Source organism: Vulpes lagopus, chromosome 14 (genome assembly GCF_018345385.1).
Source record: "Vulpes lagopus strain Blue_001 chromosome 14, ASM1834538v1, whole genome shotgun sequence".
NCBI lineage: Eukaryota > Metazoa > Chordata > Mammalia > Carnivora > Canidae > Vulpes > Vulpes lagopus.
The window spans coordinates 20318168-20345033 of record NC_054837.1 but is presented as its reverse complement, the minus strand read 5'-3'; the positions used below and the strand labels follow the sequence as shown (position 1 = coordinate 20345033).

The 26866-nt window shown below is 44.4% G+C and overlaps 2 protein-coding genes across 2 annotated transcripts; one reads left to right on the top strand and one right to left on the bottom strand.

Annotated features, from left to right (window-relative positions):
- The first annotated feature begins 20836 nt into the window (after nucleotides 1-20836).
- On the top strand, nucleotides 20837-23029 carry LOC121475436 (cytochrome c oxidase subunit 6A1, mitochondrial). The gene is made up of 3 exons (XM_041728708.1): nucleotides 20837-20997; nucleotides 21148-21290; nucleotides 22759-23029. Exons 1-3 carry the CDS (start codon nucleotides 20892-20894, stop codon nucleotides 22840-22842), a joined length of 333 nt encoding a protein of 110 aa, XP_041584642.1. The 5' UTR covers nucleotides 20837-20891; the 3' UTR covers nucleotides 22843-23029.
- A 474-nt stretch (nucleotides 23030-23503) lies between these two features.
- On the bottom strand, nucleotides 23504-26861 carry TRIAP1 (TP53 regulated inhibitor of apoptosis 1). Its single transcript, XM_041728709.1, has 2 exons — nucleotides 26685-26861; nucleotides 23504-25506 (listed from the first exon to the last, which is right to left on the bottom strand). The coding sequence occupies exons 1-2, from the start codon at nucleotides 26829-26831 to the stop codon at nucleotides 25423-25425; spliced, it is 231 nt and encodes a 76-aa protein (XP_041584643.1). The 5' UTR covers nucleotides 26832-26861; the 3' UTR covers nucleotides 23504-25422.
- Nucleotides 26862-26866: the final 5 nt, after the last annotated feature.

Below are 26866 nucleotides of genomic sequence, written 5' to 3'. Positions count from 1 at the left end.
AGAGCATATAAAAATGCATGAATGAATATAAGGAAAACAAATTTACATATATAGAAGGAATGGTGTAAAAAAAAAAAAGCAAAAACAAAATCAACTCCCCAAAGAAAACGCTGCAGGGAAGCATTCAAAGTTTATACATGAAAATGTAAACAGTGGTTATTTCTGAATAGCAGGGTTTGAGTGGTATTTATTTTCTAACTTTTGTACAAATGCATCGTTTGTGTATATTTTCCATTAGTATATTTTTTTAAGTTAACAAAATATATTTAGAAGTAAAACTAGACAGAAATTAACCAAAATGTTAATAATGCTTGTCTTCAGATGGTAATAGGGAATTGTATTTTTTAAAATCAATGCTGCATTTCTTTAATGAACTTTGTGTTTATTCTGTGAACATCATATTTTCCTTAATAAACATATATTAGAACTGTATATAGCTGGAGTACATTTTATTAGTTTTTTAAATTACAAATATATGCTCACATTAAGATAAAAATTCAATTGATACACAAAGGTGTGAGGTGAAAAGTAAAAGTTCTTGACTCCTCTATACCCCTTAGTCTCCTTCCTCAAAAGTAACCATTACCAGTTTCATGTGTGTTCTTCCAGAAAGTTTCAATTTTCTGTGCATATACATCTAGGTATAATATGGAGAGGGAGAGATTCACACAATATAAATTATTCTGAAACTTGCTTTGTTATTCAAGGCAGCATAAATTTTGGGGTATCTTGACATGTATGATATTCTTTTATAATGCCTACAAAACATTCTACTGTAATGGCACATGATAATTTCTTTAATTAAGCCTCTACTGATGATCATCGAGGTTGCTGGTGAGCATCAATATTATTGCTAGCTTACGCTTTTATAAACACTGCTACAATGAACGTATTTGCTTATATTATTTACCTTTTCCCACCCCGTGAGCACATCTGTAGAATAGATGTGGAACTGTTGGGGATCCAAGGGTTTGTGTATTTTTAAATTTCAAGATACTGCCATGCATTAACATAAATACATAGAAGACACATGAAAAGACAAATGGGGAAAAAAACCTCAACGTGTTAAGGTTGTGCCAAAAGTGCGCAGTGCAAGTGCGCAAAACAAACACACAGAAATAAACCCGAAAAGCTTGGCGTAGAAATAAATCATCAAAGGCCTTTTACTTAAATATTAAAAGTGACTTTCTTTGGAGGGGATCGTGGATGGGTTTTATACTTTATTTTCTCAACGTTTTACACTATGAATCTCTTTACTCCTCAGAAAACCGTATCACAGATATTATGAAAAGTATCTCTCTTTTAATTATGAAAGACAACACACAGTCATTGTAACAAGTCAAAAAGAAATGCGTTACAAAAAGTGTTAATAATGTCCCTCTCCTTGTCTCCGAATTAATTCCCCGAGGTAAACAACGTTCAGGGCCCCGTGAGAATACTTCCCTACTTCTCTACTTTTTTTTTTTTTTCCTAGAGCATGTTATTTTTACACAGGAAAAGAAAGAAGGAATAAAAGACCTTTGGGGGATCTTTTTTTTTTTTTTTTTAATGTAAGGCCTCCCCTGGGCCTTTCGCAGACCATCGCTCCCTACCTCCCACTCTGCCAAAGCTGTTTGCCCTCTTTCCACGTCCAAACGTCTTGGCGTCAAAGAAACCCCCTTGGGGCCCTGCTCCCCGGAGGCACCTGCGCCTCCTCCCTGGCCCGAGTGCAGCCGAAATCAAGGCCAGGCCAGGACGCGCGCGCCCCGGGCCGACCCGGGACCCGGGCCCCGGGGCGAGCCGCCGCTCCCCAGCCCGCGGAGCGAGGGGCCCAGGCCGGGCCTCCCTGGCCGAGGGTGGAGTCTGCGCCGGCCCCGCTCCCGCCCGCTTTCTCCAGGAGTAATTAAGAGTGAAATCCTCCTCCCGGTGACCCCGGTGCTCCGGGCCCGGGCTGATTTACACATGAAAGGTCTACGGAGGGCCTGGGCTTTCTCCTTTTCACATTCACAATGAGGCGCGGCCTATAAATAAAACCTCTCGGAGAAACAAGAGGCTTCAAAAAATGTCTTTGTGTGTGTGTGTGTGTGTGTGTGTGTGTGCGCGCGCGCGTGTGTTTTAGAGACAGAGACAGAGAGACCCAGAGGGCGAGGGAGAGCTGGAAAGAGCTAGAACCGGGAAGAGGGAGAGGGACATCCCAGTAACAACGACTGTTTATTGAGCGCTTACTGTGTGCCCGGCATCCGCACATCATCCCCGTAAGAAAGACCTGATGGTCCCTATTTTACAGGTGGTGAAACTGAGGGTCAGGGAGGGGAGGATCCGCCCAGGTTCCGCGGTGAATCGGGAGGTAAGCCTGGACCCGGGGGTGGGTGGGGTGGGGTGGGAGCAATGAGCCGCGGAAGATGTTCTTTTCTTTTCTTTTTTCTTTTCTTTTCTTCTCTTTTCTTTTCTTTTCTTTTCCTTTTTTCTTTTCTTTCTTTCTTTCTTTTCTTTAGATTTTATTTATTTATTCATTTTGAGAGAGACAGAGAGAGGCAGAGGGAGAAGCAGGCTCCATACAGGGAGCCCGACGTGGGACTCGATCCCAGGACTCCAGGGTCACGTCCTGCGCCAAAGGCAGGCGCCAAACTGCTGAGCCACCCAGGGATCCCCGAGGTTCTTTTTCTTTATCACGACAGTGGTCACAGCTCTGTGGATATTTGTCAAAAGTCACAGAGCTCTACATCTGAAAAGGGAGAATTTGACTCTACGTAAAGCTACTGCAATAACCTGACCCTTAAATGATTGAATAAAAATAAAATACAAGAGTACAAGACCCCCGCCCCAAAGACACTAATGGGCTTTAATTGATGAGGTCCCCTGGGTATTTGAGGGCCTCTCTCTATACCTTTCCAGCCTTTAAGCAGGGCTGTTTTCCTCATTTCCTCTGTATCTTCAGGCTCAGGGCCCCATACTGGGGAAATGTAGACACTGGGGAAATATTTGCTTGCTTAATGAATGAATGAGCCAAATCATTCTCTCTGGACTCATTTCTCCAGCTACAAAATGAGAAATTGATGAAACGCTAAGGTGGACACCTTTCAATCAACTTAGAGGTCACCTCCTCCAGGAAGCCTTCCAGGTTTCTTCTCCCACTCCTGAACTGGATCAAGTGCCTCTTCTGGGCTCTCACGGAGCCAGGTTGTATTTCCATGTCTGCACTGACCCTACTGTACGGTATTTATCTGCTTCTGTGTGTCGTTTATTTGAATATTCAGGTTTTCTGCAGTAGGGTCCATGTCTGTTTTGCTCTTCTCTGTACTCCTATTGCCTGGCACATCACAGGTGGAATATCTGATGAACTAATGATTTGTTGTGTTTTTTTTTTAATTTATGATAGTCACAGAGAGAGAAAGAGAGGAGAGACACAGGCAGAGGGAGAAGCAGGCTCCATGCACTGGGAGCCCGACGTGGGTTTCGATCCCGGGTCTCCAGGATCGCGCCCCGGGCCAAAGGCAGGCGCCAAACCGCTGCGCCACCCAGGGATCCCCCTGAACTAATGATTTGATGCATTATTAGTTCTGGTCAGAGGTCCGAAACTGAATCATGCTAGTGTTGGCTGAAGCTGGGGGAGGGTCCAAAGCAGCAGAAATGGCCAGGGTATAGAACTAGGAAATCCTGGTGCAGCAGGGATTAGTTGAAAGGCCTGACTTCTGGAGCACCTAGAAAACAATCCTGCCATGACTTCTGCAGGAAATTCAAGTCTTCTCCCGCATGAGGCAACAGAGTTGGGAGAACAGCCAGATTCTGGAAGACAGGTTGGGGGTGGGGGCAGGGCCGGCCTTGGGAGCCGCCAATCTGCCTACATTTGTTTGGGGCAGAGGATGGGTTGGGACACATGGGACACATGGAATTGGTCAGCTTTCAGATCTTCTTAGCTGTCATTCAGCCTCATCAAGCCTCAGTCTCTGCATCTGGGTAGTGGGGAGAGTATAATTGTACCTAGTTCAACACATTTGTTAGGAAGGCAAAGGGTCATAATGAGGTCAAAGTGCATGCTATTGTGTAGGTGCTCAGAAATATTTTAAAACATCTCACATCTTTTCCCATTTCTCTCACATGTTTTTAGCCCTAATTAGAGCCACCACTTGTGAGTCTCTGATAATAATATCAACTCTTCCCTGCCGTGGGTCAGGCACTGTACTATGAATTTTACAGGCATTATCTCATTTAATCTTCGCAATCTCCTTGTAAGGAAGGTTTGTTACCCTTCTTATTTTCCAGAGAGGAAATAGACTCAGAGAATACAATGACTTGTCTGACACAGTCCCTAAGTGATAAACCTGGGATGTGAAACATCTGTTCATTTAAGGGAGCACCCCAATCCCCTGGAGGGCTTGTTCAAACACAGATTGCTGGGCCACACCCCTAAATTTCTGATGCAGCAGGTCGGGGGTGGAGCTTGAGAATTTACATTTCTAACAAGTTCCCAGGTGATATTGCTGCTGCGGGTCCTGGAGTGCACTTTGAGAACCACTGCCTAATACCAGGATTTCTCCACTGTCATTATCCCACTTAGGCATGTTATGTCACGTCCAGCCTATCCTATTACAATAGGCTCAATTCAAAGAATTTGAAGTCTAGTATATTCATCTAGCACTTGGCATATGTGACCGTATATTAATTAACTGAAAAAAAAAAAACAAGCAAAAAACAAAACCTTTCACCCATTTTAAAGGTGAAAAAAAAAACCCTAAAAAATATAAAATATAAGAAGGAAGGACAGAATCTGCTTTAGTCTTGCAAATTACTCAGAGAATGACTTTTTGTTATACGCAGTGGTATAGTAGAAGCTTTCTGGATTAACTAACTCACTGGATTAAGAACTCACTGAAGCTGGCTCACCGGATTAATCAACACTCATCTTGCCTACTGTAAAATCCGGAACGATGCCATGCCCACAGCAGCTGGAGGACTCATTTCTAGTATGACCAGTAACTAACTCCTCCTGCTGACTTAATGATGTGGCTGTGTGCTTACCAAGAGTCAGCTGGATTGGTTCTTCCATCAATTACTCTTGTAATTAAATCATGTAATTGTATGCGACAAATTGATAACATGGAAGTTGGAAAAGAAAACTGATGTTTCTATAAACACAGTTGAATGTTCTGGAAAGATTCTTTCAAAGTTGGTTGGTACAGGTCATTACATAATTGTCCAAACCCATAGAATGCACTGTGTTGAGAATGAAGCCTAATGTAAACTATGGACTTTGGGTGATCTTGATGTGTCAGTGTGGGTTCATCAATTCTAACAAAGGTACTTCTCTGGTGGAGGATGTTGATAGTGGGAGCGGCTATCCATGGAGTGGGGCAGGGAGTGTATGAGAAATCTCTGTATCTTTGGCTAATCATTGTTGTGAATCTAAAACTTCTCTAAAAAACAAAATCAATAAGAAAGAAAGAAAAGAAAGAAGGAAAGCCCCAGCTTGACCCACTATGGTCACACAGTATGAGCAAAAAATAAACTTTTGTCATAAGCCACTGACTGTGGGGGGAGTAAATTGGGGTAGGTGTGGTTTAGACAACGAAAGACTTTTGGATGGGGATGGAGGCGGAATTCTAAAAATCTGGACAACCAGGGCCTTCAGATCTACATCAACTTTTAAGAAGCTCAGGGGAGTGGTTCCTGTAAGAAGCATGTGGGGAAACTCCAACCAGCTGGCTCAGATCAGCCTCAAAGACAAGGCTTTGGCCCAACATCAAAAGACTGGCGAATGAATATATAGCAATAGGTTTTTACATTAAAATAGGATATTTAAGGGTTGTAAGTATTATTTTTACCATTTCCTGTTTCAGTGGACTTTTTCAATAAACTTACCAACCACTCATTTGAGCAGGTTGCATAAAAGCTCCTACTACAGAATAATATTTTGGTTTTTTTCTTTTTTTTTTTTAAAGGAAAGGGGTGGTATGGTTCTTAATTATTTACTGATTTCTATTTCATCTCTCTCCAGCCAGTAATGTCTAATATTGGCATATCACTTTACAGTTTGTAAAACACTTCCAAGTCTATTTATTTCTCACAACTACTCTGGGCTGCAGGCATTATTATCCTCTTTCTAGAGGCTGGGGAAAACGAGGTTTGGGGAAGGGAAATAAAGGCTTCCAGTAAGTAGGGCATTCAAACTGGGGCAAGAATTTAGACTTAATCGAAGAGCCTAATTTATCCCCAGGACACTGTGTTAACAAAGGAATCAGAATACAGGCCCTAAACTTTTATCAGTGGGGGCCAAGAGTCTTAGAGTGTGAGGGAGGGGTTAAGGGATAGAGACTATGTCTGGTTCACTTCTGGATCCTGGCACAGAGTAGGCCCTTGGGAAATATTCAATGCTTGGTTGAAGACATGAGAGCACAGGTAAGTTTTCTATACAGATTGTGAGGGTTGCCAGAGAAGGCTTCTTGGAGGAGGTGGCCTTTAAGATGAAATCTGAAGAGTGAGCAGGAGTGAACAGGGCAAGAAGAAGGGGAAGAGATACAACAATGAAGAAGCTGGTCTCTGCCCTTAGGGAGATCACAGTCAGGGGAACCAGGAATGGAAGGTACAACCTAACGGAATGATGAAGCCAGGACCTGAGGAAAGGTGGAAGAGATGCCTGACTCAGCCTGAGGTGTTAGAAAGACTTTGCAGAGGAAGTGACTGTTTTCCAAAGCTTTCTTAGATAGAAGCATCTGCTTCATTACATTTTGGGTGAAGAAAATGGGCGTGGAAGAGAATTCGGGCTGGCTGGGAGGTGTGGTCTCCCAGGACGTTAGAGGCCTCTCTTATCAGCCTAATGGTGGGTGGAAGCCGATCATCCTCTAATCTGGATGCTGTTTTCACCTCCATTGTCAATGCTAAGCCTTTGTTTGTTTGAACTAAGGCCTTCTATCTAGAGTTCTTAGCACCCAGCAGCAAATGGTGACATCTGAATAAGTGGAAGAGAATTCCTTTGTAAAGGGTTCCCAGAGAACACCTGCTCCTTAGATCTACCCTATTACAGAGCAATTGCAGGATCTCTTCCCAGTTGGAATAACCCTCATGGTCCCCATTGATAACTCATCTTGAAATGGGTAGTAGGATTCTGGCCCTGGCTAACCTGGATTTAAATCTGCCCTTGGCCACTTTCTAGGTACCTGTCCTTTGACATCTGTTACTTGACCTTCCAATGCTTCAGTTTCCTCTCTGGCAAAGGAGGCTAGTAATAATACCTACAATCTCTAATGAGGTTTGTTTTTTGTTTTTGTTTTGGTGGGCTTTTTTAGGTTTTGTTTTTTAAGAATAGAATGAATTTTTCTATGAAATACTTAGAAGAGTGCTTAGCGCACAGTAGGACCACAGAAAATGTTGGATGTTAGCATTCAGGCCCAGGAACAGTGCAAAGTGTTGGGGATACAGCAACAAAAGACAAATCAAATTCCTTCATAGAACCTACACTCTAGGGGAGCCTAGGTGGCTCAGTCAGTTGAGCCTCTGCCTTCAGCTCTGGTTGTGATCTTGAGGACCAGGCATCCAGCCCCACATAGTGGGGGCTCCATGCTCAGCGGGGAACCTGTTTTTCCCTTTCCCTCTGTCCTCCCTGCCCCCCCTGCTTGTGTGCTCTTTCTCTCTCTGTGTGTGTCAAATAAATAAATAGAAACTTTCTTTTTTAAAGATCCTATTTATTTATTCATGACACACACACACACACACACACACACACACACACACAGAGGCAGAGACACAGGCAGAGGGAGAAGCAGGCTCCATGCAGGGAGCCCGCCGTGGGACCCGATCCCAGGACTCCAGGATCACGCCTAAACCACTGAGCCACCCAGGGATCCCCAAATAAATAGAATCTTAAAAAAAAAAAAGAACCTACACGAACAAACCAATCTAGAAAATAAAACAAAAAACAGGTTATGATTTGTGCTACTGAAAAAATGATGCTTGGGACACGTGGGTAGCACAGTTGGTTGAGCCTCCAACTCTTGACTTTTGGCTCAAGTCATGATCTCAGAGTCGTGAGATCAACCCCTGTGTCAGGCTCCACACTCAGCAGGGTCTGCTGGGGACTCTCTCCCTCTGCCTTTGTCCCCTCTCTTCTCTCGCTCCATGCAGGGAGCCCGACCGTGGGACTCGATCCCAGGTCTCCAGGATCACATCCTGGGCTGAAGATGGCGCTAAACTGCTGAGCCACCCAGGCTGCCCCGTAAATAAATCTTTTTAAAAAAATACTTTCGCGCTGCCTAGTTGGCCTAGTCAGAGAAGCATGTGGCTCTTGATCTCGGGATCGTGAGTTTGAGCCTCATGTTGAGAGTAGAGGTTATTTAATAAATAAACTTTAAAAATTTTTATTTAAAAAATACCTGTGGGGCCTGGGTGCCTCAGTTGGTTAAGCAGCTGCCTTCGGCTCAGATTGTGATTCTGGGGTCCTCAGATTGATCCTGGGGTCCTGCACTGGGCTCCCTGCTCTGCAGGGAACCTGCTTATCCCTTTGCCTATGTCTCTGCCTCTCTCTCTCTCTCATGAATAAATAAAAGTCTTAAAAAAAAATAAATACATGATACTTGTGATAAAGACAGGGGGCTTCCTTTAGAGAAAGTGACCAGGTAAGATCTCTCCTGGAAGGCTGATATTTAAGGGGAGGCACACCACGTGACAGGTGGAGGAAGAGGGTTCCAGGCAGAGGGCCCAGTAATTGCAAAGGCCCTCAGGTGAGAACAAGATTGGCTTTTTCCAGGAACAGAAAGCCAAACTGCTGGAGTGTGACACATTTAGTGATGAAGGCAAGATTCAAACCTGGGTTCAGTTTGACCGGGAATTTCATTAAGTGTTTCAGTTTCACCACTTCACATCAGGGTTCAAGTTCATTTGACGTTCGCAAAGTTGAATGGAGACCTAGAGTCTGACTGAAGTGTGAGAGTGGTCTTCATCACAGGTAAGGTTTGAAGAGACCTCCTCGCCACCAGAATCACGTATGCCAACTTCAACACGGATAAGGTATAATGTCAGGAACAATGCTATGTGCATAACCAGGGGGAGGATGGGACCCAGAAATTAAGTGGAGGAGCTGACCATGGGCAAGCCAAGTTGCCTTCTCTCTCCCCCCTGCAAAGTCTACAAATAGAAACAATGTTATAAGTGTCATTTATTTAATTTATTTTTTTATAAGTGCCATTTAAATCAAACAATAGCTCTATAGGGAGGACCCACTGGGGACTTTTACCTTCTGATTTATTTCTGTCTGAAATTTTTACGACAGGCATATTTTCTTTTGTCATTAGAACAACAATAGCAAAATAATAATAAAAATTTTCAAGGTAAAAAAAAAATTTAGGGGCGCCTGGGTGGCTCAGTCAATTGAACATTTGCATTCGGCTCAGGTCATGAGGTCCTGGGATCGAGCTCCACATTGAGTTCTCTGCTTGGAGAGGGCCTGCTTCTCCTTCTCTCTGTGCCTGCCATTCTGCCTACTTGTCCTCTCTCTGTCAAACAAATAGATAAAATCTTCAAAAAATAAATAAAATAAAAATTTTTAGAATGATTAATATTTGTCACTGTGCTGCCCATCATGGGAAATGCAGACCTAGGGGTATGGTGATTTCCTGAGTGGAGTTTAGGCTATAGCAGTAGAGTTAGAGTGCATAATGCTATCAGATGAAAACAGAAGATATGACATTATATTGCATGGTAGAGTCTAAAAGTTGTGTCAAAACTTAAAGAAGTAGAATTTTGGGGTGCCTGGATGGCTCAGTTGGTTGAGTGTCTGACTCTTGATTTCAGCTCAGGGTCATGATCTCAGGGTCCTGGAATGGAGCCCCGCATGGGGCTCCCCACTCAGTAGTGAGTCTGTTTCTCCCTCTGCCCCTCCCATGCTTATGTTTTCTCTCTCTCTCTCAAATAAATACATATATATATATTTTTTTAAATAAGGAAGCTGGGATGCCTTGGTGGCTCAGTGGTTGAATGTCTGCCTTTGGCTCAGGTCATGATCCCAGGGTCCTGGAATAGAGTTCGACATTACACTCCCCATGGGGGTGCTTCTCCCTCTCCTTGTGTCTCTGCCTCTCTCTCTGTGTCTCTCATGAATAAATAAATAAAATCTTAAAACAATAAAGGTGCACAATCACCTTGTTTAAAAAATATTAAGCAGGGGATCCCCAGGTGGCTCAGGGGTTTGGCCCCTGCCTTTGGCCCAGGGCATGATTCTGGAATCCCGGGATCGAGTCCCGCATCACGCTCCCTGCATGGAGCCTGATTCTCCTCTGTCTGTGTCTCTGCCTCTCTATCTGTGTCTCTCATGAATAAATAAATAAAATTTAAAAAAATATTAAGCACTATGTATGGTGTTGGGGATATAGAAGTAAGCAAGGCAGACAAGGGTCCCTGCTCTCATGGAGCTCCCAGGGTATTTAGACATTAGGGAGATAAGTAGTGGAAAGAGCACTCCTGACAGAGGGAACAGCATGACTAAAGCCCCTGAAGTTGGAAATAAAAACAGAGAGAAACAGAAAGAAGGCTAGCTCAGAGGATGAATGGAGTGTCCTTAGTAAAAATAGTGGGGATAAGCAGTGATTGTAGCTTTCAGGATGGTGGAGGTCAGAATAAGGGTTTTATCTTAGGGGAACAGAAACCCATTGAAGGGGTGCAAAGTGGAGTGGTCATATGGTCAGGGCTGGGCTTCAGAAGGGACACCCTGGCTGCTATATGGAGAATAGACAGAGGGCAGTGAGCTACAAGGAGAGAGATCAGTCTGGAGATGACTGTAATAGTCCAGGGGAGAGTGAACAGTGCCCATAACTAAAGGGGGAATGGAGAGGATGAAAGAGACATTTCTTTAAAAAAAAGATTTTATTTACTTATTCATGAGAGGCACAGAGAGGCAGAGACATGGGCAGAAGGAGAAGCAGGCTCCCTGTGGGAAGCCTGATGCAGGATTGATCCCAGGACCCCAAGATCACGACCTGAGCCAAAGGCAGATGCTCAACCTCTGAGCCACCCAGGTGCTCAAGACATTTTAAAAAATATTTTATTTATTTATTCATGAGAGACACAGAGAGAGGCAGAGACACAGACAGGGGGAGAAGCAGGCTCCCTGCAAGGAGCCCAATGTGGGACTCAATCCTGGATCTCGGGATCATGCCCAGAGCCAAAGGCAGACACTCAACCGCTGAGCCACCCAGGTATCCCTCCACACTCAGTTCTAAATAAGACTCAGTCCTTCCTGTGTTTTAGAAAATCAGTGGTGACTGTATAAAAGGCAGTAAAACAAGTGCTCGTCTATGCACAGAATATCTCTAGAAGATTCATTTTAAGTCTCTAGTAGGGTGGCTTTCTTTGCAATGAAACGGTGTGGCTGGGGGACAGGGATAGGAGGTGACTTTTCCTTCTTTAATTTTTATTTTTTGGTAATTTGAACCATAGAGATGTATTAGCTAGTCAATACTCCAATACTTAAATAGTTAAGAAAAAAACATATACTGGAGGCGCTTAGCTGGCTCACTCAGTGGGCATGTGACTCTTTTTTAAAAAATACATTTATTTGGGGCACCTGGGTGGGTCAGTGGTTGAGGTCTGCCTTTGGCTCAGGTCATGATCTTGGGGTCCTCGGATCAATCCTGCATCGGGCTTCCCACAGGAAGCCTGCTTCTCCTTCTGTCCATGTCTCTGCCTGTCTCTCTGTGCCTCTCATGAATGAGTAAATAAAATCTTAAAACATAATAAAAATTTAAAAACTTAAAAATACACTTAGTTTTTAAAAACTTTTAAAAAATGTATTCATTTGAGAGAGAGAACAAGAGCATGAGCAGAGGGAGAAGGAGGCTCCATATTGAGCAGGAAGCCTGACCTGGGCCTCAGTTCCAGGACCCCAGGACCCCAGGATCATGACCTGAGCCAAAAACAGATGCTTAACGAACTGAGCCCCCCAGGCACCCTGGAGCATGTGACTTTTGATCTCAGGGTCATGAATTCAAGCCCCACATTGGACTAGAGTCTACTAAAAAAAAAAAAAAAAAAAAGAGCATGTACTGGTTGAATGCAAAGAGTGGGGTCAGCTGTGCCTTTGAATCTTGCCTCAGTCAACTTGTCTCTAGTTGTGTCCATTTTTGCTTCTCTGAGGTCCAGTTTCCTCATCTGTAACATGGCGGTAACAGTACTTCTTCATGGGTTGCTGGAAGAATTAAATGAGATAGTGTATGTCGAGTGCCAACCCTACAGTAAGGATAGGCTAAATAGATGCGATTAGTATTAATAATTTAATGGTGAGTTAGATGCACACATGCCTCCACCAAGGGTAATCTCAGCCTGACACATAGGCATCGATCAAGGGAAGGGATTTGGAATCAAACACAGCTGAGGTCTGTCTCTCTAAGCGATCACTACCTCTCTAAACCACAGTAGCCTAGCAAGAGGGGGATGCTAACACACCTCCCTCCTAAGATCAAAGAGCTACTGGGTGGGGATAGTCAATGCCAAGCGCAGCGCCCTGTGAGTTATGAGTTACAGAGATGAAGATTTTTCTTTCTTTTTAAAAAATTTTATTTATTTATTCACGAGAGACACACAGAGAGAGGCAGAGACAGGCAGAGAGAAGCAGGCTCCTCACAGGGAGCCCAGTTTGGGACTTGATCCCAGGACCCAGGGATCACACGCCGAGCCCAACGCAGACGCTCGACCACTGAGCCATATAGGTGCCCCAAAGATGAAGATTTTCAGAATGATCTCTATCTCTTTCCCGCCCCCCCCGCCCCCCAGGCCCAGGGGGCTTTTCAGTCTCTCCTGTCCGCCATCCACTAAGACGCGAGTTGGAAGAGCTGGGGAACATCCTCTAGGAAGTGAAGATTTTCACGGGAAAAATTTCAGAGGCAAGGCCTTAAGAAGGAGCCCCGAGGGAGGGACGCCTGGGTGGTTCAGCGTTTGAGCGTCTGCCTTTGGGTCAGGGCGTGATCCCGGTCCCCAAATTGAGACCCACGTTAGGCTCCCTTCGAGGAGCCTACCTCTCCCTCTATGTCTCTGCCTCTCTGTGTCTCTCATAAAAAGAATCTTAAAAAGAAAGAAAGAAAAAAAGAGCCCCGAGGCAAGGGCCAGGCTTCTTTTATCCCTCTCGCAAGTTCCACCTCCTCCCTTCCTTCAAGGATCCCGAGACCCGACAGCCAAGTTGAAGGTCGCAGGCTCTGATCCTGCGGGTGCAGACCCGTGGGCGGTGCCCGCACATGCGCAGCCTGCCACCCACAGGGAGAGAGCGGTACTGCAGGCGCGGGTGCCGGAGAAGCCCCCGGTCCAGTGACCTTTGTGTCAATATTTGTTCAGGGCCCTTCTGCGCAAGGCAAAGTGGGTTCCCTGTCCTCATGGGGTTTCCACTCTCATGGGAAGAATACCAGCAACAGAAGTGCTGGTAGCAACTTCCTAATCTGCTTTTTTGGTGAAAGCCTTTGTTTGTTTTGTTGTTGTTTTGTTTTGTTTTTAAAATTTTCTTTTAGAGAGAAAGAGCAGGAGCTGGAGGGGCAGATGGACAGGGAGAAAAAAATCTCAAGCAAGCTCCACGCTGTGCGAGGGGAGCCTGATGTAGAGACTCGATCTCATGACCATGGGATTACCACGTGAGCCTAAACCAAGTCCAGCTCTTAACTGACTGTGTCACCCAGGTGCCCCTGAAAGCCTTTGTTCTTATAACTTAAGAAATATATATTCATTGTAGCAAATTTTAAAAGAAAATTAATATCCAGATGTTACTTCTGTTAACACGTGAGTATAGTCCTTTCGGCATTTTGCAAAAAAATGGAAACATGCATTTTGTAACATTTTGTAGCCTGCTCTGTTGTGTTTAACAGCTTTATTGAGATATATTTCACATAACATACACAGGCTTTGCTTTTAACTTAATAGTGAAAGGTTAATAATAATTTAATGCAAATTTCTATTTGTTGAGCAAGATTGATCTTTCATACACGTCACCCCATTCAGTCCTCCCTAAAACCGTAGTAGGTAGGTACTAATATATTCTTGGTTCTGAGATGAAGAAACTGAGGCACAGAAAAGGAAACTAAGAGGTACCTGGCTTGCTGAGAAAGTGGAGCATGCAACTCTTGATCTTGACTTTATGTGTTTGAGCCCCATGTTGGACGTAGAAATTACATGAATAAAAAAGGTGGGCAGGGGAAGTGATTTGTCCAGTAAAAGTAGGAGAACCAGGATTTTAATTAGGCCTTGTCTGAGAACATAAGTTCTTTTTTAAATTAAATTTTTTTTTTTTTTAGAAATCTCTGTATCCAATATGGGGCTCAAGCTCACAATCCTAAGGTCAAGAGTTGCATGCTTTTCTGACTGAGCCAGCCAGGTGCGCTGAGAACATGACTTCTTAACCATTTTGTTATCACTGCTCTGTGCCCAGCTGTGTGGGAATTCAGAAGAGTGAGGAAGAAAAGGGGAGAGGCTCTCCTGGAGCTCAGAGTGGAAACAAGGACGTAGAATGGTCGTTACACATGGTACAGTGAGCTTAAACATCACCGAGGCTCCAGAGTAAGGGGGAATGATGTAATTAGGAAAGGCTGCCTGTAGGAGTGAGGACTGGGTGGGGGATGTGTAGACATAGATGGGCAACAGGGTGGGAAGGGCACTTTCAGCCGGGAGGGGCCAGCCTGAGCAAAGTCTTAGGTGCAGGTATGTGTATGACAACAAACAGGGCCCAGTAAGGGAAAATAATTGAGCACCAAGTTCTATGGGGATAAAGAGATGGATGACACCTGCAGCCTGCCTACCAAAAACTGCCCAGGGTGTTGGGGGAACCAAAGAAATAAATAATAGTTACCCTTCACTGTGCACACCCCACATTCCAGGTTCTCTACCTACGCTATCACATTTAAGTTCAAACAGTTCTGGAAGATTGGCAGTTTATAACTTTTTTCAATAAATAGAGAAAGGAAGCCTGAAAGAGATAAGTGCCTTGCTGTAGGTCCTCTGAAGTAGGGAGGACAAGGGCCAAGAAAGTCAACCAAGGAGGCTCAGGGTCTGAATCCAGTGCTCTAACCTGCAAGCTACACTATCTGCCTGCTCTAACTGCCCCGAAGAGACAGAATTTCACATCCAGCCCCCTGTGCAAACCTCTAGCTGCACTACAACCAGAGATCTTTCTAAATTATGAAGCTAATCATCTCTCTCCTATTTTAAAACCAAGCCTTCTCAGTAACTTTCAGATAAAATCTTAACTCAGCATGACCTGCAGGACCTTTTAAGTTCTTGCTCCCTCCACGCCTTCACACCTCCAGCCTTAAAGGCACCATTTGGAATTCCAGATCCAGTACCCTTATCTTTTCTCTGTGGTGATGTCTGCTGGGAAAACTCTTCTTATCTCCCTCCTCATCCAAATTTGTCCCTGACTTAGTCATATTTATTGGAAGGAGCCATGACTCAGATGTCATCTCCTACAGAAAGACTTCTCAGATTGCCCCTCTATAATCCAGGCCCTTCTGCTCTGCTTCCATGACCCTATACCCTTTCTCCTAATCAGGGCAATAATAATAGTTAACAATTTTTGAGCGTTCACTTTGTGTTAAGGTTACTTGAGTTATTGAAGCAGTATCACATAGTAATTAAACATGCAAACGTTAAGACTAGACTTTCTGGATTTGAATCCTGGCTCAATCAATCACTTAGAGGGATGTGAAACTTAGGCAAATGACTTAACCTCCCTTTGTACCTTAGTTTCCTCATCTGCAAAACAGGAATAAGAATAGCACCTATCTCATAGGACTGTTGTACATGTGAAGGGCCCAGGACATGGTAAGTGCTTAATAAATGTTAGCTAATAACTATTATTCTGTTAATGACTCTGATTCACAGGTGGAGAATCTAAGGCGTAATATGACTTCCCCTTGATTACATAGGTGAGTAGCAGAAATGAGACTTGAACTTGACACCAAGATCCATGCTGCACTGCCTCCCATTGTAGAACCCAGCACGCTGGTTGTAATAACTACCTACTTTTCAGTCTTTCCCTCTAGACTGGGTGTTCCATGAGGGTCAGTTCTGTCACCCTGGTCCAAGGACATAGTTGAGACCCTAATTAAATGAACTAATGATGCTGAACAGCTCAGATAAGTTATTCAGAAGATGGAGGTGGTAGTCATAACACCCTGGCTTCCCCTGCAGTGTGCTTGGAAAAATGTTTCAGTGCTTTCTCGTAGGATTAGTCTCTTAGCAGACAAATATTTATTGGTTCCTGGAGGTGCTCTTTTTTTTTTTTTTAATCTTTTTATTTATTTATTTAGTTTTTATTTACTTATGATAGTCACACACACACACACACACAGAGAGATAGAGAGAGAGAGAGAGAGAGAGGGAGAGAGAGACATAGGCAGAGGGAGAAGCAGGCTCCATGCACCAGGAGCCCGACGTGGGATTCAATCCCGAGTCTCCAGGATCGCGCCCTGGGCCAAAGGCAGGCGCTAAACCGCTGTGCCACCCAGGGATCCCCCTGGAGGTGCTCTTATTGGGAAAAACCATGTTAGGAATAGCAGGCAGGATACCCCCAGATAAGCTTTTCCCTAAGCAAGCCCTGTCCTTGGCTAGGCAGCCTCCCCCAGTCTGACAACAATGCCTCCCCTCATCAGCCGCCCCCAGGATTGGAATGTCCACCTGCCAGCTCCCTGCTTCAAGGAAATAGAGCATCAGAGACCTTAGTGGCTTCAGCATGAGCATAAACATCACCAGCTGCCAGGGAGGATGACGTCAAATCCAGGCCTGGCTGGCCATGGCCTTGGGGAGGCTCCCTGCACAGAGAGGCCTGGTGCCCTGGGGGTCACTGTGAGAGGCAGCACAAGCTGAGAACTGCCAGTTCAGTACCCTGAGGAGACATTTGATGGTTCTGTCCATTCTCAAGGACCCCATAACTTGAAAGATTTTTCTTTCCAAACCCACTGATGTCAGAAATCAAACAGTTATTCCTTTTCTTTTCAGAGCCTCAGATCAGCATGAACTCTTGGGCTTGATATCATTCTACCTAAAGCAAAGCCTCTATGCCTTTGAGGTTAAAAGAACTGGCCTGAGTCCCAAACTGCCTGGGTCTACCACTTGTCTAAATTAGTTCTGACTCTGGGCAATTTCCTACACCTCCCAGAGTCTCAGTTTCCTTCTATGAAAAGTGGGTAGAATAGTATCTAATTCACAGGATCTTGGTTGGGATTAATGTGTATTCAGTGAATACCTATCATGTGCCAAGTACTGAGGTCATACTGGTGAACAAAACATAGTCCTTGCTCCATGGTGTTTGGTGAAGGAAAACAGACAATAAAGCAATTAATATTTAATACAGCAGATGGTGGTAAGTGCCATGAAGATAGATAAGGCACAGCAGGAGGATAAAGTGTCAGAGTGGGATGGTCATTTCACTTCTGGGTGGTCTGGGAAGGCCTTTCTGCTGAGATGATTTCTGAGCAGACCCCTGAGTGAAATGAAGAAGTAATTCATGGGGCCATCAGGGAGAAAACTCTTCTACGCAGAGAAATGAGCATGTGCAGCAGTCCTGAGGCAGAGGCATGCATGGCATGTCCAAGGAAAGGCAAGAAAGCCAATGTAGCTGGAGTGAAATGGGCAAGAGGTAGGGAGAAAGTATGGTGTGAGAGAGGTGGCTGGGGGTAGGGTGTATAGGACTAGCCTATTCTAAGGACTTGGGTATTTACTCTGAATGAGATGGAAGCCATGTAAGGATTTTGAGCCAGAGAGGAAGATGATCTGACAGACTTTAAAGAATCCCTCTAGGGGGCACCTGGGTGGCTCAGAGGTTGGGTGTCTGCTTCGGCTCAGGGCGTGATCCCAGAGTCCTGGGATGGGGTCCCACATCAGGCTCCCCGCATGGAGCCTGCTTCTCCCTCGGCCTGTGTCTCTGCCTCTCTCTCTCTCTCTCTGTCTCTCATGAATAAATAAATAAAATCTTTTTTTTTTTTTTTTTTAAGAATACTTCTGATTGCCATGTAGGCAATAGACTGTAGGGGGACCAGGCGGCAGGAAGACAAGTCAGGAGGCCATGGTGGTTGTCCAGGTGAGGGGTGAGGACATCTTTGATCAGATTGGTAACAATGGGGAGTAGGAAATGGTCAGATTCTGGATGTGCCTGAAGGAAGAGCTGGCAGGATTTGTTGATGGACTGGATATAAAGTGTGTGTGTGTGTGTGTGTGTGTGTGTGTGTGTGTGTGAGAGAGAGAGAGAGAGAGAGAGAGAGAGACAGAGAGAGAGAGAAGAATCAAAGATGACTCCCAAGTGTTTAACTTGAAGAATGGAGTGATCAGTTAGTGAGGTGGAGAGGGCAATTTGTATAAAGTCCTTACCATGGATATGGGCACAAAATAAATGCCCAATAAATATTAGCTATTCTTTTTATTGATGATTTTGGGTTCCTGGGTTGTCCAAACTCAAACACCTGAGGCTTTAGAAATGTTGAGCATACCTGGCAATAACATCATAAGCATCATGCTCAAGCATGTGCTGTGAGCCAAGCACATGATAGAATCTTTACTTAGCAGTACCACACTGCGAAGTGTACAAAAGCCCTATGAGGAAATGAATATTTGTTGAATCTTTAATATATTTCAGACATTTTTCTTTTTAAAAAAGATTTTATTTATTTATTCATGAGAGACACAGAGTAGGAGAGAGGCAGAGACACAAGCAGAGAGAGAAGTAGGCTCCATGCAAGGAACACGATGTGGGACTTGATACCGGGACTCCAGGATGATGCCCTGGGCACCAAACTGCTGAGCCACCCAGGCATCCCAGACATTTTTCATTTAATCCTTTCTCCACCACTAGAATGTAAGTTAAATGAGAGAGATCTTACACCTGGAGTTCCTACCACCCATGGCTGGCACATAGTAGGCACCTTAGTTAATATTTATTAAATGAAATCTCATTATTATATTATAGGTGGAGGCTGAGTAACTTCCCAAAGTAGAGCTGGGTTCTGATAAATATTTATTGGATAAAGGGATGAATAAATGGGTATTACATTCCCATTTTAGAGAAGAGTAAACAGTTGGTGGCAAACCAAAGATTTAAACCCAGGATTTCGGGATCCCTGGGTGGCGCAGCGGTTTGGCGCCTGCCTTTGGCCCAGGGCGCGATCCTGGAGACCCGGGATCGAATCCCACATCAGGCTCCCGGTGCATGGAGCCTGCTTCTCCCTCTGCCTGTGTCTCTGCCTGTGACTATGATAAATTAAAAATAAAATAAAATAAAATAAACCCAGGATTTCCTGATCCTTGAGCTTGGACCCTTTCCATGGCCATACTATGGAGCCTCATGTACCATTTGGCTGTGTTTGAGGATGTCTAGGGATTTGACAATCTTGATGTATCACGTGGCATACAATAATGTAAAAACCCAGCCTAAGCCCGGGTGGCTCAGGGGTTGAGCGCCGCCTTTGGCCCAGGGCCTGATCCTGGAGACCCGGGATCCAGTCCCACGTCGGGCTCCCTGCATGGAGCCTGCTTCTCTCTGCCTGTGTCTCTGCCTCTCTCTCTCTCCCTCTCTCTGTCTCTCTGTCTCTCTGTCTCTCATGAATAAATAAAATCTTAAAAAAAAACCCGGCCTACTCAGAGAAAGGGAGATCTAATGCGACATCAGATTGTAACTCTCTGGTAGCACGACCCTAAATTTTTGTCTTCGTGAAACTGCATAGCCTTACAACATTTATTTTACCTTATTTGCCCAAAGTCACAGGGTGTAAGGAATGGAAACAAAATGTGAATCTAAAAAAAAAAAAAAAAAAAAAAAATGTGAATCTAGTCTTCCCACAATGGAGTTCCTGTTTGTTCCCCTACTCTGGGTTCGTTTGTTTGTTTTTTAGATTTTATTTATTCATGACACACAGAGAAAGGCAGAGACACAGGCAGAGGGAGAAGCGGGCTCCATGCGGGGAGCCTGATGAAGGACTCATCCCAGGACCCCAGGGATCATGACCTGAGCCAAAGGCAGATGTTCAACCACTGAGCCACCCAGGTGCCCCTAATTTTAATTTTTAAAACTGTCTTTAGAGGAGTAGACGGGAGAAAAAGGAAGAAGTGGGGGAAGGGGGCTTGAAGAGACAAAACAGATGTTAATTTTTGCTTCGAGTTTCAATGGAGAGAAGGCTAAAAGAAGCCAAAAGTTAAGGATGTTGAGGCGGAATTAAAATCCAGATTTTCGGGCAGAGGTTTAGCACCGCCTGTAGCCCGGGGTGTGATCCTGGAGACCCGGGATCGAGTCCCGCGTCGGGCTTCCTGCATGGAGCCTGCTTCCCCCTCTGCCCTGTGTCTCTGTCTCTGTCTTGCTCTCTCTGAATAAATAAATAAATCTTTAAAAAATAAAATAAAATCCAGATTTTCTGGATTCCCAGGGCTCCTCCTGGTTCCCGTTGCTACTCATTCATTCACTCACTCATTCATTTGTATTGAGTCCCTGCAATTCCAGGCTCTGGGAAGGCTGCTATGGAAAACTCTGGTATCATAGAGTTCATATTCTAGTAGGAGAGACAAACATAATAACGATGACGACGATTGTGTCAAGTGCGATGAAAATGACGTCACAGGAGGGGGAGGAACGGGGTGGTCTGAGCTCGGAACCTCCAGCTGCTGTCCGCAGACTCCAACTAAGACACAGCTTCCGGACGCCGGAGCGCCCTCCATAAATCCCCCTTTCGTACTTATCCTCGCCTCGCCTCACCAGGGTGGGAACAGCAGGAGGAGGAGGTGCAGAGCGCATGCTCCCTCAAAAGTGGTGGCTCTGAGGATTTTAACTGGGACTCCGACCGCCGGGAGGATAGTACGCAGGCTACTTGCGTTAAGGCTCCGCCCAATAGGAGCTTGCTTTTGGGGTTGTGGTCCCACCCCCAGCCCATTTTCCACTTCCGCTTCCGGCGTTGAGGCTGTCCAGGTCGAAAATGGCGTCGGCGGCGGCTGTGTTCCGGCTTTCTGGGCTGCTAGGTCGGTCCGGGGCACAGCTGGGGCGGTCCATGTCGAGCGGCGCCCACGGCGAGGAGGGCTCAGGTACTGGAGCTGCGGTTGGCGGGGCGGGCCTCAGCCCCCCTCGAGCGAGGCAGGGCAGGACTGTGACCTTGGCTTGAGGACTTGGGGTCGGGGAGGCGAGCCTCGGGCTGGGTCCCCACACCAGGCCTAAGAGTCGTGCCCCCTCCACAGCTCGCATGTGGAAGGCCCTCACCTACTTCGTAGCGCTCCCTGGCGTGGGAGTGAGCATGCTGAACGTCTTCCTGAAGTCGCATCACGGAGAGCACGAGAGACCTGAGTTCATCGCCTACCCCCATCTCCGCATCAGGTCCAAGGTACGCCTTTGTAGGCTTTCGAGTATCCGTTCTCCTTTTATTACAAATGCCTAGTCCAAGTTCTCAGTTCTCTATAATCGTGTACAATTTATCATATAATTCTTACAAACTTTTATTTTCTCCCGTTTTATGGGAAAGTAACAGCCTTGGGGGGGGGTCACATCTGTTTTCTTTTTCAAGGTCATACAATAAGAGTCCTTCAGTTTTCCTTTTCTGATCCATCCCATCTCTGCATTCTGATACTGTCCCGAAACGGTTGTCGGTTGTATGAGACTTGGATGTTTGGGAATCTCCCTTAAAGTGGCAAAATGGGAACGTGGTTTACCCTTCTACGACCTGGGCATCTGGCAGGTACTAGCTGCATAATGAGGAAACTAACAGCTTTTCCTATTCCGACCTCTGCTAGTTATTTTCTCAAGTGTTTTATCCTTTGCTGTTGATGTAGATGCAATGCATTTGTTTTCCATTGCTTGTTGTAAGTATTCTTAACAAGAGGCCCGTCTGGCTCTTTAATAATTATTACATGACTTAGAGGAGATGAGACTGGCCTTATAACATCTTAAGCTAGATTCTTAGATTCTGAAAGAATTTTTTGAGTCTGAGCCCCACTCCCACCCTTGTACAATAGATGTAAAAACCATATAGCAGGGTTATCAGTCTCAGTACTATTGACATTTGGGGCTGGATAATTCTTGTTGGGGCAAGGGGCTATCCTGTGAGTCCTGAGATATTTAACAGCATCCTCAACCTTTGCCTGGATGTGCTGTCTCAGATGTCTCCAGATATTGCCCAATGTCCTTGGAGGAGCAAAATCATCCACGGTTGGAAACCACTGCCCTACAGCATTGTTTTTCAAAGACAATGAGCAAAAACATTGAGGGTGAGGTGCCTGGTGGCTCAGTGGGTTAAGTTAGATACAATTCAGGTGATTCCCTGCTCAGTAGGAAATCTGCTGCTTCTCCTCCCTTTGCCCCTCCCCTCTGCTCATGCTCTCTCGTTTTCTGTCTCAAATCTTTAAAAAAAAAAAATTTTTTTTTTGAGGAGGGTAGGTTGCAGTTTCCAATCCAGAGGTTTGTTTTAGGTCTGGAATAAAGCCCAGAAGTCTGCATTTAAGTAAGCATCTCCTCTCATTTACCCACCTCTACCATTCTGATACAGATCATGTGTGGATTATACTTTCATAAACATTGCACTGATAGACTAATTGCCAAGGAGAGGCTTATGAATAATGAACTTGAGGTTGCTTTTCCTACTGTCTACTTTAAAGGCTCTCCTGGAAGTTATAAGAGAGCTCCATTAAATTACGGGAAGGCTGAAATACGGCTGAAATACGCCAGTAGTTAAAGGACTAATTACCATTTTGTTGTTATGTATTGTCTGTCACTTCCCTTTTATCTTAAGCAGTTTATGGCAGTGCTGTTTATGATTTCTTTTCTGGAATTGCCTAATTGACATCTTCACTCCACAGCCCTTTCCCTGGGGAGATGGTAATCATACTCTATTCCATAACTCTCACGTGAATCCACTTCCAACCGGCTATGAAGATGAATAAACAGAACCTGGACCAGCACCCAGTGGGGACCACAGGACTGGTTTGGACCATGACTCTGCACACGGACCAGAAAAGTATATGGGACCTTAAGCTCACCTTCCTTACTTTGATGACCAGTATACTGATCCTCCATCCTTTTGCTTATGGCAGGAGATGGCTTAAATAAATAACTTAGATTGGTCCATGATCTGAGAGTTGTATTCTTTGTTTTTCCCTCCAAAATCAGCATTAAGGTTATTTTTGTTTATGTAATGAAGGTTTATGGCTGCTGCATACAGGCCTCTGGATAACATTGTTTATAACAGGCTTGTCCTTGGTTTCTTATGTCTGGGGGTGGGTAAAGCAAAGGGACCATAAGTGGAGCTAATTTAAGTATCAAGATTGGGTCCTGACAGACTTTGGATGGCAAAGATATTGAGTGGCCGCCAGTAGAATATGTGCAATTTACAGAAAAGGGTATCTTTGATTCTCCAGAGGAAGTACTTTCTGTGTCCTAGCTTTCTCTTGTCCCATAATACCAGCATTTGCTGAAGAATACTCCCTATAGTCAGGTAATTGTCTTCAAAAGTGTCAGGTTCTCATCTTGGGGTCTTCTCTCAGCACCCTGAAGGGTGAAAGGATTAGGAACTCTTGGAGAAATAAAGGCAGTATGACACATTTCTCCATATAGCATTAGCTTTATTTGTTTCTGGATTTAAAACCTTCCTGTAGCATTAAGAATTAGGGAGAAACAATAGTAATAGTAACAAAATCACCCTTAAAAGAGCACTTAATTTCTCTTCAAAATTAATCTTGAAGTAGCTGAGATAGTTGGAGTCACTTTATGGGCAGGATGAAGTCAAAATAGAACGAAGAACAATTGGGCTCCTGGGTGGCTCAGTAGGTTAAGCGTCCAACTCTTGATTGCAGTTCAGGTCATGATCTAAGATTTGTGAGATTGCGCCCTGCATTGGACTCCATGCTATGTGAAGCCTGCTTTTAAGATTCTCTTCTCTCCCTCCCCTTAAGAAAAAGATCAGAAAAAATTACTCCTTCAGTAGCAATTACAATGAAAGAACATGGTTGGCTTGGAGTGTTTTATTCTTGAAGCTCAACTGGTTTTATACTAAGATTCAAGAAGCTACCAGGTTTTGGTATTGCATAGTACATATAGTAAACTAGTACCACAAAGGTGAGACATAGGAAACACAGGGTGTGAAAGCCTTTTATAGTAAGAGAAAAAAAGGATCCCTGCCATCTTTATCATTTTGTGATCTAACCACAGGAGAGAGGATAATACAATTTCCACCTTCTGTAAATTGTTTTATACCATATTGGGTGGATATCATTGAACCAAATTACTCAAGACCTGCAATTTTGGTGACTACCTAACTTTCCAAAGTGTGTAAATGCTCACCTGATCCTGACATCTTTTGTGCAGTTATAGAAGCATATTATTTACGTCGCTTGCTCTAGGAATAAATTTTAGAAATCAATGATGTTTCTAATTGTTTTAGCACACTATTTACCTTAGATAAATCTTCACTTTTTCTTCACCTTTAAATTAAAATACCCCCCCCCCCAATATATGGGATATATATAGGATTACGGTGGAATCCTATATATAGGATTATACTTGTTCTGTATTTTTTTTCTTTCTTTTTTTTAATACTTGTTCTGTAAAGTGCAGAGTTCTCCAGGGGCAAATAATGAAACTAAATGTTACAATTTATTCCGTCTTCATGATTACAGACATTGGAGGGCAGGGTGGGTACACAAGGCAAATAAAACAAACTCTTGTCCCATTTAACCAGATGCAGCATTTTGGCAGTTTTATGGTAATATAGGTAGACCTAATTAATTGACTTGGGCTGAAAGCTGGGAACAGCAAATCTCTGCAATTTAGGATCTTCTTCCATTGTTACTCCAAGGATCTTAATTCCTAAACTATACTATGAGCTCTGAAATGGTGTGTGTACTGCAACATTCTTCAAGCTTTCACACCTTAATCAGAAATCTGACACCTTTTCTTAAGGCAAGGAACTCTTAAGGCTGTCTTCCTCTTGGCTAACCCAGTCCACCAGCAACCTTAAAAGTTGTTAAATAAAAATAAAACCGTTCCCCAGTTTAAAACCGTTGTGCTGGAATCCCTTTTCAGAGCCTTGGCTCCCTGAGAGAAGAGAGATCCTAACCAGTTGCTTCCATGAATAATAATAACCCTAGTACAATCTACCTAATGTCCTTTGAAGCAAACTCAAGAGGTCAGGCAACTCTGATCATCCTGACAAGTTTATCAGTATTTACACACAAAGGATATTTAAAGCTGATCCTAGACCAAGTATTGCAACCATAATCCCAAGAAATCGTTCAGTTTTAGCAGGTGAGGTTCCTGCAAGATGCCACAGCACGAGTGAGAAATCATCTCAAAGCAAAGAGTGATGGTTCATCATCTTTTACAAGTGAGAGGAAATCAAGGAGAAAAGAAAACTCCCTCCTAAACTCCTCATCAAATCAATGGCTATTTTCACGGCCTTAATTGATGAGATCCAGTGTCCTCAATTTCCTGATTGGAGGAGTCTATTTTCAAGGTGACTGTCAAGTTCAAGAAGAGCTTTCAGGCTTTTCTTTGCCATGGCCCATGAATTCCAGTCCTTCAATGGGAATCTCCTTCTCCTTTATTGCTTTCTGACGGGAGAAGAAAACACATGATACAGGTCTATACGAAGCCTGAGGACCAAACTTTGTAAATATAATGGTACAGAAGTAAATCAGAATCACACCAAAAGGCCACCAACCATGATTCAACACTTGTACTCTTTTTAACCCGAGTACCATTATAGAGAAATTAAATGTAAGGCCAAAGAAGAGATTGAAAAGGAATTGTGATGAGGGGCTCCTGGATGGCTCAGTCAGTTAAGCATCTGCCTTCAGCTTAGGTCATGATCTCAGGGTCCTGGGATCGAGCCACACATTGGGCTCCCTGCTCAGGGGGAGCCTGCTTCTCCTTCTCCCTCTGTTGCTCCCCCTGCTTGTGTGCAGGCTCTCTCTCTCTCTCTCTCTGCCAAATAAATAAATAAAATCTTAAAAAAAAAAAAAAAAGAATTGTGATGAGTCGTCCATGTTTCATACGTGGAATTTAAACAGTTTTCTACTCTGTTATGACAGACACAAATTCAAACCTGAGTTCCAGGACTTTCTGGCTAAGTGAACCTCAGCAAGTCTCACTTTCCTATCTGTAAATGGGATACAGATACCAACTTGTAATGACCCTGAAGATGTTTTAAGTTAACTAATTGGGAGTGCTGTGCTCAGTGCGGTTCTTAAAATCCAAAGCAGTTTCACATTCATTGAGCTGGAATGAAAATTTCCTAGCGGGTCGAGAGAACAGGACAAAGGAATTACAACAAAATGAGACCCTCAGGTCTAACAACTCAGGCCAACACCCCGCTTCACCCCCCCCCAACAATAGTGGAACAGTGCACTACCTCAAAAATCAAGGAAATGATTCTGGTGAACTTGAACTAATCACTTCCTATTTGGGGGCATAAACGTTCCATGTATAAAAATATGAACAACTATGCCCACTTTATGAGTTTGAGCACCAAATGAACCAAAGGATGTTCCTGTGCTCCGTAAAATGTAAAGCATTGTAAAAACATTTGTCATTCAGAGAGATACCGGGTGGCCTTAGTGCTGATGGTGGGGAGAAAGCCCCTGCCACTGCCCTCCCTCACTGAGGCTTTTCTTCAAATCCTTCCCACCCCAACTTCCGCCAGGTACTGCGCGTGTGGCCGGCGACACCGCAGCGAGAACCGGGAGCCAGGGGATAGAGACGAAAGGGCCCTGGCCACCTAAGGGCTCACCTGAACACACTGCTGATAGCGCTTGAAGAGGTCGGTGCACGGGTCTCCGGAGCCGTCCCCTTTAAGGAACTTCTCGGCAAACCAGCGATTGAAGCACTGGTCGTACTCGCGCTTCATGTCGGTGCAGGCCTCCCCTACGCTATTCATGGCGGCGGAGGCAGTAGCGGCGCACTTTGATGTCG

Coding starts and splice junctions, on each gene's coding strand:
- LOC121475436 (XM_041728708.1), top strand. CDS start 20,892: ATGGCGTCGGCGGCGGCTGTGTTCCGGCTTTCTGGGCTGCTAGGTCGG. Junction 20,998..21,147: donor CCACGGCGAGGAGGGCTCAG/GTACTGGAGCTG, acceptor CCCCCTCCACAG/CTCGCATGTGGAAGGCCCTC. Junction 21,291..22,758: donor ATCTCCGCATCAGGTCCAAG/GTACGCCTTTGT, acceptor TTCACTCCACAG/CCCTTTCCCTGGGGAGATGG.
- TRIAP1 (XM_041728709.1), bottom strand. CDS start 26,831: ATGAATAGCGTAGGGGAGGCCTGCACCGACATGAAGCGCGAGTACGAC. Junction 25,507..26,684: donor GCTATCAGCAGTGTGTTCAG/GTGAGCCCTTAG, acceptor TTCTCCCGTCAG/AAAGCAATAAAGGAGAAGGA.